Below are 11,912 nucleotides of genomic sequence, written 5' to 3' on the forward strand. Positions count from 1 at the left end.
ACAGTTCATTAATGATCTCTTTAATTCTAGGTGTGAAGTTATCCTTGTTGGTGCTTCGAATCTCGGAGACCTCTGGGATTCCCTCCCATTCACGAGCTGCGACATCAGATCTCTCTCAACTTTCTTCTTGTATTGGACACTTTCATTTTTGCAATAGTCAATCATACTCTAGCAAAATGTTCACATTGGAGTTTGAACTCTTTGTTTGATCGTAGCCATAATTCTGTTACGCTGCTCTCAGGTACAACTGCTAGTTCAGCATCGGTATATGGGGTTGCAGCTGCCATTCTGTTTTGACAAACTGTTACAAAATACCCAATACAAAATACCGACCGAATAATCCAGAAGAGCAACATTTATCGTTTGAGGATGGTCTACCTGTTTACATGTCTATACAGACGTTTTATGCGTCATTGTTATGTGTATACTAGTTTATATGCTTTTATCACAAATTGTGGAGGCTACTATCAAACTAAGAGTTCATACCGATCCAATAATCGTTTCCGCGTGGTTAGTATTGCTTACGAATGTTACATAACATCCTATAAACAATCCAACTAACGCACCAAAGCATACAGTTGCTTTTCGACAAGCTAAATATAACCCGTTTGTACCAATACTCTGCATCGTAGCAACAAAACCACCAATTGGGACATATCCACGGTGGAATGCCATACAAAATGCAGCAATCGATCCTGATGCGATTCCTCCAACAGTAAATCCCAATAAAAATGGGATTGTCGCAATGATAAGAGGCAATCCTATAGCGCCAATGACTATTCCCATACAACCATTTTTTAACAGTTCCATTGCGAGGATCCCAGCATAGAGTAACCATTCAAACGCAAAGTCCTTTGTACTTGATAGCCATTCAAATACAACTTCCTCGGTACTTGATAGCCATTCAACTAACCGTTGAATGAAGTCTTGCATATTAATTCTATGGAGAGGAGTAGACGCTGTATGAGCTAATAGCAATATAACTAAACAGAGAACGAATCAAGCGACTGAAAATCTCAGAAGAGCAAAGAAAAGGCTGTTTGCCTTTAGAGATTCTCACCCCATCGACTTTTGCTGGCTATATTGAGGATCAAGAGTCAAAGACAACTGCATCTGTTAAATGTGTCTCCCTTGTCAAAAGGAAGGACACTGAAAAGGCAAGACTTGCTTTGTTTTGATTGGAAACCGAGACATGGTGTCAGTGGAAACGGGCGATTGGGCAGTTACAGACATACAACAGCACGTTGCAGAAACAACGGATGCAGATTTGGTTCTTTGGACCACGACATATCCAACGGTTCCGCTATGAACGACAAAGTAAAGGCAGGAACAGTCGAATTGCTCATTTGGCTCCTTTGCGAATGGGGGACTAGCTTGTATTTGACTCTGGTAGGACATCAGCTGGATATCATAAACAAATATGGTTTGCCAGGTTTTATGAGAATTTTTGGTGTTTTGGGCCTTGGTAAGTGGTTAGTTTCGTTAACATTTATGAGTTTAACTCAATAAGTCAATTCGTTCCGTTCATCATGTTTGAAGTATCTAACCTTATAACTTTCATAATGTCACTTTACAACACAAATCAACACAACAATGCAACAACACAACACAACACAGGTCCGGAGAATGTTCCATTCGCTTGTTTGGCACTCGCCGGGCTGTTTCAACACGTTATTATGGACCACCTTTCTGTGTCATTGGAAGTTCGGGATGTCGTAGGTTACACGCATCAAGGTATTGAAACTGAGAGAAACAGGGAGAGAGAGAGAGCTATAGGGAAGGAGAGAAAGGCAGATAGAGACGAATTGAGAGCCACTTCCCACTAACAGTCACATTGTTTGATAGCTAACTGGGAGGATTTAACTGGAATGGCAGCAAGGGCGAGCGCTGGCACACAGAATTTGTTGGAAACATATCCATTGATGATAGCTGCCATTATTGTCGCTCATCTTACAAAGGTTCCTCTACAAGTTCAAACACAGTAAGTGAATCACGTATTAAAGCTCTTGTTTGTTGGTGATTGCTGGAACTAGAGTGTTTGCTGACTCGCTTTGATTTGACGCTGTGTAAATTCTGAATTCGACGTCCGAAAATGCTAAATTTAACTTTCAAATAGTTTTTCTTTATGGACTCTATCTCTCAAAGTTATTTACGCCGTTGCCTATCTGCTTGATCTGGAAGGAATTCGGGCCATGTCATGGCTTTTGTGTCAAATGGGCCTCTTCGTCCTGCTTTCACATGGCGTGATGCCCCGATTTCCAGTGGTTTATTCATCAATGCAGAAGGGCGTCAACATTTATGTTGGAATTTTCATAGCCTGGCTGGTGTTTTAGGTTTTTAAATAGAATCTGGTTATGATTTTTTCTTTTTTTGAAACAAGTCGTATATTAATATTATTCGAGATGTGTTTTAACAATATTATACACAGGCTGGGCGCAAGGCGCCCTAAAAATCTAGCTAGCTGTGCAGACAACGCTGTTTGAAAGACGCTGTTAGAAAGGCAAATCCCCGTTCATCTGGGACTTTTTAGATCTGATCAGCACTTCGAGTTGGTAGATGACCTTGAGAGAACAATCAAAAGATAGGTTTGAAAGCGACCACAAGCAAATATTTAAATATCTCAACATCTTAATTACAGCAGGTCCGGAAAATATCTACCAGTTAGCTGAATGTTGAAACTGGACGTGTCTGGCATCCAACATTGTACTATTGTACTGTGCGTTCTCACACATCCAGAGTTCGAACACAATAGAGCCAAGTTATACTTAAAAGAGATGTAGTTCTCTGAAAAATGTGGTAGATATGTCTGCCAACTACAGACTCTATTTAAACCAGCAATAACCATTCTACGTTTACAGCATATGATTCAAAATCCATGCTTTTACCTCAGCATACATTGTAGTGGTGTTCCTTCAATCTGTTTCAGATTTGTAATTGTAAGTACCAAGTTGCCTCTTTGTACTCTTATATGTCACTAAAGGCACGATGGGACAGTTGAATGTAACATATGCTGGGATTGTTTCTGTGGCTGAATTGGATATAAATGTTGAACTGTGGGAGACACTTTAATAAGAACTAGGAACTAGAAAATTATTGAAGGCCCTTGTAGACGCTCTTGGAAGCAATTGTTGCTGGTTCGAAGTATGTACTGGATAGCTGCAGAAAAAGTGCTCTGTCTATTTGTTGTGCCACCAACTTTGGATAATCTGTTTCTGGGAGTTGTAGGACCTTGAAAGCGTCGACGTGGTTCCCTCTTGTTTCTTGTCTCAGATTTCTGGTATCTACTTGGTACTATGGACGGTTCTCGATACATTTAACGCATCTCATGCAATTGCTTTCATAGAAATCCCAATGGAGCAAATCCTACGTCAAGATGCTGAGCTACGCAACAAAATATCTTGCCGCTACGATTGCAAACTTCATGGGCCTTCTATTAAGGAACACGAATTGGTCAAATTCATTTTAGAGCAACCAGACGAATGCATACTCAGATTCCCTTATGTCTGGCGCTATGAATGGGAACCTTTTCCAAGGAGGCCCGACTTGGGGAAAGGTGATCTTGTCGTGACAGATGGGTATGATACGTATCTGGTATTAGAAGTAAGGCCGCAGTTGCGATCTACAATGACCACGAGTTTGCCTATGAGTTTTCTTATCTTAGGTGAAGTATCTGAGTACCGCAAATGCTCGCCAGCAACGAAAGGAGGTCATAGATCAAGCAGAGAAATATCGGAAACAAGTTCAAAGACTTTATCCGCATGCGGCAGTCCAGGCCGGTACGGTGACGTCAGACGGCCAGTTGGCCTACTATGACATAGCGTTGCTTGACGGTAAGAGAATAGTTGATGTCTTTGAAATGTCTTGTATGATATACTCATGTATGTATTAGGCGATGCAGAACATGCATTGCATGGTCATTTGTACCCACAGACAAGGTCTCTATCTGTGTCGTCAAATCCTGGAGACGCTCCAACCGAACTGACCACTGACAGTTCTTGGAGTACTGAAACACGATTCGTTGCAGCTGCTTTGGCGGCAGCATCCATTTCTCTTGGCCTCTTCTCAGCTCGAAACAGCAATAATAACCATGGGAACTAGTCGATCATTTGTAATTTCCTAAAGATAGACTTGCTTCACCAGACTATTCTCTTGCACCAATCGTGTCTCACAGGTGTCGGACAACAAGGCACAAACATCGTCTTCACCCAGGTTCCCCGACAAGTTGTCCAACGGCGGAATGTGGACCTGTTATTTCAAGAGCTTAAACTTCATTACCACCGAGCGACAACAGTCATGGATATGCAAAGATTTATCGTTAGGCGGACTTGTTTTCTCAACATTTGGCAAGAGTGGAAGGAAGCTGGTGAAGCTTGCCTGGCGGGGGCCTTCATACTTGACAAAACAAGAAATGAATTTTTGAAGGAGATTCCTCTGTTATATCCACCGTTGTTTATGTCAAGCACATCCTACAACAACCGAAATTTCACACACAGTATGGGTGCTCTACTTTCCATACCAATACAATGCTTGCCCTTGGAGAAGCGCTCAGTCTTGCTGCTGGGACCACCTTCAAGAGTTTTAGTGGTGGTAGTGGTTTGGTGGTGGTCTAAATGCTTGTTTCGTTACCCTATACACCATATCCTGTACGAAGGCCATAGCAGTCATCTCTGTAGTACTCACTTACAAAATTTGGTAAGCTTGTCAGCTCATGGAAATGGTGTTTTTTTGCCAGCGTTGGGACACAAGTACTCTGTTACTTGCAAAGTCTTCCAATGTTGCCTAGTAGAGTCTGCTTTTCATGTAATTGAGTTGACCAAATTCACCGATTCCTAAGTGAAATCTAACATCGACGCACATTGAAGTAAGGTAGGTATCGTTGTTGGACCAACATTGACTAAACTGAAAAATTTGGACGCGAATTGGAGCACCACAGTGCACCTGCACATAACAAATTGAATAGAGTTATAAAATGGTGCATCTGGTAATCTGCTGGGTCTTCTTGTTTCTTGCGAGTTCTTCACGTATTTCGGTAGGACTTGATGACCAAGATCACATTGTGAAATACGCCCTCTTGAGTACGTTCAACAGCACTGAATTCCATTCACGTCTAAACACTAAAATTTCACTCTTCCTCTCGGAAATAGGCGCGGGCCCCGATGAGAAATCCAAGAATCCGTGAGCCGACTCCAACGTATTGCCTTTTGTTTACATCTTTCAGGCTAACACAGCTCTTACCCCAAATTAGCTTCCCTGGTGAAACAGTCGACTATTTCGGAAGGTGGCAATTCACTGAGGGTTTGAGGGTATTGATCGGAATGTAACGTTCGCGACCTTTGAATCCAAGTTCTTCACGAACGAGTCAATGAAGGAAGCCATGGAAGAGGCTATTTTGATTGGTATTTTTAAGATGACTCTTGATGCTATGAGAGCTAAATTGGGTCGACCACCTTCAAAGCTCTGATTTGTTTGGTATACTTTGTTTTTGAACAAAAGCTGCTGTAGTCTCTTTGAAAACGCGTTCAAATTGTCGATTATCGGTTGTTAACGCTTTATAAATTGTGCCGTCTCTCCTTTGCGACGTGATACCTCCGACTCGCCGCACCAAAACGCCTGCCTTCAACAGCTTTCCAAGTTTGAACGTTAGTACCGGTCGCTAACGCCAATTGAACGTGCCAAATGCCAAATGAATATTCCCAATGGTTTCAATTCCAAATTCCACATACAGGCAAATCTTTTATCATAATCTTGAAAGAGAGAGAGAGAGAGTACAACTACGCGTCATATCATTACAAGCTACGCTACTACAACAACTAAAGCCTTTCTCACTTTCTCATACGAGCTGTAAGCTACACCCTTCAATGGCATTCAATGGCGCGCAAAACGTGTTTCCTCAACGTGGGTCCAACTGGGTCCTCTCATCACACGACTGTGCACCATGACAAAAACCGTAACAAATCATGGTCTGCCAGTTGCCGCCACCAAACAAACGAAAACAAGCTCTAACCCTCAACATTCTCACCTATAGGTATCCGAAAAACTAGTCCCCGTAGTCGCAAGATACTCTGGTGTAATCGATGCCGATATAGAGACGGTCTGGAAAGTCGGTCGAGACTTTGGAGGGTAATGTACATATTCAAACTGCATCAACCTTCATAGTCGTATACGCATTCTCATTTAACTTGTTAGTTTACCAGCCTTCCTGGGAGTTCCCAGTACGCTTGAGAATAAGAATGGTGTGAGTACTGAAGTTGGTGGTAGCATCCGTGTTGTTACTTTGGGTAAGGGCGTATTTAGTAGTTGCTTTTTTTGCATGCCCAAGATCAATTGGCCTGATATGACGGTTGACCTGCTAACTAGGTGAGGGAAAGTCAATCCGCGAACTCTTGGTAGGACTTGATGACCAAGACCACATTGTGAAATACGCCCTCTTGAGTACGTCCAACAGCACTGAATTCCATTCACGTCTAAACACTAATATTTCACTCTTCCTCTCGGAAATAGGCGCGGGCCCCGATGAGAAATCCAAGAATCCGTGAGCTCGACTCCAACGTATCACCTTTTGTTTACATCTTTCAGGCTAACACAGCCCTTACCCCAAATTAGCTTCCCTGGTGAAACAGTCGACTATTTCGGAAGATGGCAATTCACTGAGGGTATTGATGGGAATGTAACGTTCGCGACCTTTGAATCCAAGTTCCTCACGAACGAGTCAATGAAGGAAGCCATGGAAGAGGCTATTTCGATTGGTATTTTTAAGATGACTCTTGATGCTATGAGAGCTAAATTGGGTCGATCACCCTCAAAGGTTTGATCGCTACAACGTACAGTAGTTTTTGTTTTCTTGACATAAAATGTAGTAACCTGTTTCAATACGCGTTTGAAACGTCGATTATCGTTCGTTGATGCCTGAGACTCTGTACTTGCTCTTATTTGCGACGTGATACCTCCACATAGCTCCAAAACGCCTTCCCTGAAACTTCTTCTTGGTTTTGATCTATTCCAGTTTTGCAAGCTGCCTAGCACATCCCCTCTCCAAAGATGAGTTCAGCAATGACGCCCGAAGAAGAGGAAGCCTCCAGACTGTACAGGATCTTCAAGACGCTCCTTGAAATGGTGTCTGACCGAGTAAGTTTCGTTTCCTTTTCTGACCTCAAGCTTTTTGTGATTGACACATTTGTCATAGGGATATCAAGTATCTCAAGCACAATCAGGTCAATCATTAGAAGAATTCAAACAGATTTATTGTCCAAATGGCAAACCAGAGTATGTGTGAATGAAGACATTATATTGTTTGTGGGAATCACAAAAAACATGATTGTGAGCAAAGAAGCTGACGGTTGTTATGATGTAGTCGTCCAAACATGTCTTTTATTGTCAAGTATCCTGATGAGAGGGGAGGCGATGAGTTACTGGTGGTGTTTCATGATGAGAAAGTTGGGAAGGAAATCATTAAAATGTGAGTGCGGTATTCCATTCTTGTGCTTTTTTTAGCATTCGATTCATAGCCTAATTTTGCTCTTGTTTCTCATCAGGATATTCAAAAGAATGGAAGAAATGAGATACTCTCGAGGCATCCTTGTCTTTCAGAAATCACTCACTTCTCAAGCGGCTCAGGTACGTATTGAGCTCTTGATTACTCCACATAGTCTAACACGCACATTTTGTATAACATAGATCGTACAAGAAATGCAACAAACCTACCACCTCGAACTTTTCAAGGAAAACGAACTATTGGTCAACATTACACGACACATTTTGGTACCTGCTCATGAGGTCATGAGTGATGCTGAAAAGAAGCAGTTGCTGCAACGATAGTATGTAATATGCCTACTTCCCTCTTTCCCCATCTACTCTAACTTCTTTTTTTCATCCTAGTCGATTGAAAGAACAACAACTCCCACGAATCCAACTTGGAGATCCAATAGCAAAATATTATGGATTGAAACGTGGACAGGTTGTGCGTATTATTCGGCCTAGTGAGACTGCTGGAAAGTAAGTGGTCATCCAAGAGCCGATCTTGCTTCTTTTTTTGTTGCTATTCACTGATTTCCTCATGTCGACCTAGATATGTCACATATCGTCTATGCTGGTAGAAGGAGTAGTTATTCGTTATTAGTTGTTGTTTTTAGCTTTCACACATTCGTACAAATCAAAACTTGCATATAGCCGTCTTGGAATTGTGCGTCTGCTAGTTTGTTGAAACGTTTCGAAAACACGATGCGACTTCTTTTTTAATAGTGATTTATATATTTTTGATAGCGATACCTAAAAGTTCAAAGGGTGTCAGCCATACTGAATCAAAACATACTACATTGGACACAACGCACTTACAACAAGATTCTTCTTAATGTCCTTCTTCAGCAGAAGGAGCAGCAGCCTTCTGTTCAGGGTATCTGAATGGCACAATCCAGCCATCCTTTGCAGCCCGCAGCAAATCCAGGTATTGTGTAGTCAAGTGCCGACACTAAGTGTTATTTGTGCTGTGTCAGAAGCTAAACCGTCGAGCATCCGCAACCATCAAGAGCAGCCAGAGATGCCAAATACAGTTCATAACTCTCTGCATCCACTCCACTTAGAACACAAAACTACATTTTCAACAACAACCTACATTTTGCAAATGATTGACACCTTCACGTCGATAACACCATCTCATCTTGTCCCGTAATACAATAATCTCTTCAGTACGCACTAACTGTTCACGGAAAAAGTCTTCTTTGGCCTTGAGGACTGCTGTTCGGTCTATTGTGAAGGTGTTGGTCAAGAAGTGATGATTTGGGCTAGGAAAACACCAGTTTTTGACTTACCGAATCTATCCAAATCTGGATCGACACTGGGAAGTGGTGAAATTTGGAAACTACTTGTGGCCATGGCACTTGGTTATATATAGCGTTCTTCTACTTTTACCCGTTCGCAAGAGGTTTGAGTTTTTCGAACGTATGTTGTAACTGGATGGAGGATGGCGTATAAGAGTTAGCGACGCGTTTTTTTAGCCACCCGTATCGCTGTCACGTAGTCTGAAGCCGCTTCGATTCCTATATCGCTTCCAATGTATGGTCCAAATTCCAACAATTTCAAAAACTTGTACAAACACGAACTAAGCATGGCGCAAGCAGCTGGACGGCTCTCCATGGCATCTACTGGATCTTCATTATCGCGAAGACCTCCTATTCTAGAGCGTAACTTGGGCAAAGGAAAAGCTGGTGAAGTGAGATATCCCAACATTTCGTGACATTGACGAGCTTCTATACTTGATGTGATTGCTAATTAAACCCAATTACTTATTATTTTGCAGATCAGCCTATCAGCATACGCATTCCTCTTCTCTGAAATGATGCAGTATACCCAGAAACGTGTCAATGGCATTCAAGATTTTGAGAAAAAGTAAATCACGACAGTGGGACATTCATTCAAAGACATTATTACCATATTTCTCACGCAATCTTACATCTAGACTAAGCGACTTTGGCTACCGAGTCGGCGTCCGTGTCCTCGAACTAACAGTCTGGCGAGAACGCAACGCTCGTCGAGAAACACGGGTACTGGGTGTCCTCTCATTCATTCACTCAAATATATGGAAGACCCTGTTTGGCAAACAGGCCGATGCGCTCGAGAAGAGTACCGAGCAGGAAGATGAATGTAAGATGTGGTATACAATTTTTGGGGTTTGCTCGCAAGTAACTGACTTTTTCTGGTTTGAAACAGACATGATATCAGATAACGAGCCCCCGATATCGAAATTCATTGCCATACCAAAGGAAATGTCGCAGTTGAATGCTAGTGCGTTTGTTGCTGGGATTGTGGAGGGGATACTGGATGGGTGTGGGTTTGTAAGTCTCACGGCATTTCACTCGACATGGACATTCGTTTTTGGGCCTTACGTGTTTATCACTGAGTCATAGCCACTTACATTGCAATCACACCAACTTAGCCATCAAGAGTCTCGGCACATTCAACTGCTACGGATGCTTTTCCATTACGAACTACCATCTTGATCAAGTTTGATCCTACTGGTATGGTCTCCCTCTTCTTACACTATCAACCGAGCCTGATAATTGACCATATCCTCCTTTCCTAGTGATTGCAAGGGAAAGGACATTCACCGCCTAAGCTTGACACCCTCTTGCATCTTGAACACTTTTGTACATAACAGAGCAATTTCTCATATACGATTTAATGAAAAGGAGTTATTATATCTATAATAGTAGTGTTTGATTTATACAAAATGAGGTTGTGAGCGTCGACTATCATGAGCAAAAAAACTGAGGACGCTATCCTTGGATACCGTCTCAATCAGCAATCCTATCTCTTTTTCTTCTTGCCACCTTCAACTCTCTTCTGCGGTCCATTCATAACTATTCAAGGATTGTCGTCAGTAACCTCCAACAAAAAAACCAAGCATCAAATGTTCATCATACATACCAGACACCCTAACCAGCTTCCCCCTGGCATTAAACCTCAATTCCCGTTCCTTCAACTCCTGATACCTCACATCGACGAGGTCCAATAGCTTCAAGTCTGGATCCTGGTTTGCTAGTCGTAGATTACTGACATTGGGAGGATAGTGTGTGAGGAATTTGACTCGTTGCGATGGTTGGGCTAGGACGCGTGCTTTGGGCGTTGTTATCAGCGGGATGGACAGGATGGAAGACCGGATGGATGCGAGGTGCGCTAGTTTGGCTGCTATTGTCGACATGTTTGAAGTTTTGTTATGTCGGCGTGTTGAAGAGTTTGTAAGAGAGCCTGGAGGTGTTGGGAACGCGTCTATATCGAAAGTTTTACGTGTTTTGAGCTTGGTCATTGGTTGCGTTGCTATAAGATTCACCGTCCAGCGAAAGTTATCTGTTTCTTCTCTTATCATTTGTTCTAAATAAAATCTCTTATATATAAGACGACGGAAGAATTCCAAACTTGACATATTTCTGGTGAAACGTAGTCTGGAGCTGGTTTCTATTGACTTATATACAAACTTGCTACTTATATACAAACTATGAATTTTCCAGTAGTTTTGGGTACTACAGTAACTGCGTAACCAGCTTTCTTGCATATTGCGTTTAGTAGACACGCATCATGAGTGGCGATATGTTCCAGAGAGAGCTCTACCCCGAAATCCCTTTTTGTATATTGATGTACTCGAGCAGATAATACATCAGAGAGTCGAGTCATCTGATCGGCTACATCTCGAGGTGACAAGGTGGACGAGCCACAACTTGATAGCATGGTCACCAAATCCTTGCCAATGTTTGATTCAGCATAGAGTTGCCATTTTTGATGGCGAGTTCCTGAGTAGCGAAACAAGGAGGCAGTTTCTAGATCCTCTACAATGTCCAGAGTGTATGGAGTTGTCAAACTGCCAAGAATGCTCCAATATCAGCATCCATACCATATATCGAACGAAGCGAGAGAGTGCCATCGTTCAGGGCCAAATGGGCCTTCAATGTTGCAGTTTGACGATCTAGTCGTGCAATCAACTCATCCATCCTCTTCAGAGTATCCTCCATCCTTTTGAGAGAATCATCTTTTGCTTTTATAATCTGATCAAAATATGAAGCGACCGCTGCTTCTCGTGCCTTTATCAATGATTCCAACTGTGATAAATCAATCGTTGCTGTAGGGAGCTGCTTGTTTATAGTATTATTGTGTCTTAGGGGCGGTATAAAATGTCTCAACTCGATGCATGGGCGGCGCACTCTTGTCAAGTGGTATACCGATATCATTTTGTTCTCATAATGGAAGGCGTTGTTCCTTGGACTTAGTGCATCAAAACGAACCTCCTGACAAACTGATACAATCCATGATACTAGCTATGTGGAATGGAGTGAAGAAACGTAGAAACGCATTGCTGTTCTGTCATCTCAATTTTTTGAAAGATGGGAATTTAAGGTGGGAGACAGAGGGACTGGGAAGATAGAAAA

At 42.2% G+C, this 11,912-nt stretch overlaps 5 protein-coding genes across 5 annotated transcripts; 2 read left to right on the forward strand and 3 right to left on the reverse strand.

Annotated features, from left to right (window-relative positions):
* Positions 1-480: 480 nt before the first annotated feature.
* SmJEL517_g01978 (uncharacterized protein) lies at positions 481-810 on the reverse strand (the record flags this gene model as incomplete). Its single annotated transcript, XM_031167906.1, has 1 exon — positions 481-810. One exon carries the CDS (start codon positions 808-810, stop codon positions 481-483), a length of 330 nt encoding a protein of 109 aa, XP_031026164.1.
* A 6,228-nt stretch (positions 811-7,038) lies between these two features.
* Positions 7,039-8,093, forward strand: SmJEL517_g01979 (uncharacterized protein; the record flags this gene model as incomplete). Its single annotated transcript, XM_031167907.1, has 7 exons — positions 7,039-7,125; positions 7,184-7,263; positions 7,352-7,456; positions 7,533-7,614; positions 7,675-7,814; positions 7,876-7,992; positions 8,066-8,093. The coding sequence occupies 7 exons, from the start codon at positions 7,039-7,041 to the stop codon at positions 8,091-8,093; spliced, it is 639 nt and encodes a 212-aa protein (XP_031026165.1).
* Positions 8,094-8,344: 251 nt separating this feature from the next.
* SmJEL517_g01980 (uncharacterized protein) lies at positions 8,345-8,868 on the reverse strand (the record flags this gene model as incomplete). The annotated part of the gene is made up of 3 exons (XM_031167908.1): positions 8,345-8,464; positions 8,609-8,739; positions 8,805-8,868. The coding sequence occupies 3 exons, from the start codon at positions 8,866-8,868 to the stop codon at positions 8,345-8,347; spliced, it is 315 nt and encodes a 104-aa protein (XP_031026076.1).
* A 232-nt stretch (positions 8,869-9,100) lies between these two features.
* On the forward strand, positions 9,101-10,107 carry SmJEL517_g01981 (uncharacterized protein; the record flags this gene model as incomplete). The annotated part of the gene is made up of 6 exons (XM_031167909.1): positions 9,101-9,205; positions 9,293-9,381; positions 9,452-9,636; positions 9,703-9,827; positions 9,929-10,010; positions 10,076-10,107. 6 exons carry the CDS (start codon positions 9,101-9,103, stop codon positions 10,105-10,107), a joined length of 618 nt encoding a protein of 205 aa, XP_031026219.1.
* Positions 10,108-10,299: 192 nt separating this feature from the next.
* Positions 10,300-10,693, reverse strand: SmJEL517_g01982 (uncharacterized protein; the record flags this gene model as incomplete). Its single annotated transcript, XM_031167910.1, has 2 exons — positions 10,300-10,352; positions 10,420-10,693. The coding sequence occupies 2 exons, from the start codon at positions 10,691-10,693 to the stop codon at positions 10,300-10,302; spliced, it is 327 nt and encodes a 108-aa protein (XP_031026077.1).
* Positions 10,694-11,912: the final 1,219 nt, after the last annotated feature.

The sequence above is a fragment of the Synchytrium microbalum genome (assembly GCF_006535985.1).
Source record: "Synchytrium microbalum strain JEL517 chromosome Unknown SmJEL517_scf0007, whole genome shotgun sequence".
Taxonomy (NCBI): Eukaryota; Fungi; Chytridiomycota; class Chytridiomycetes; order Synchytriales; family Synchytriaceae; genus Synchytrium; species Synchytrium microbalum.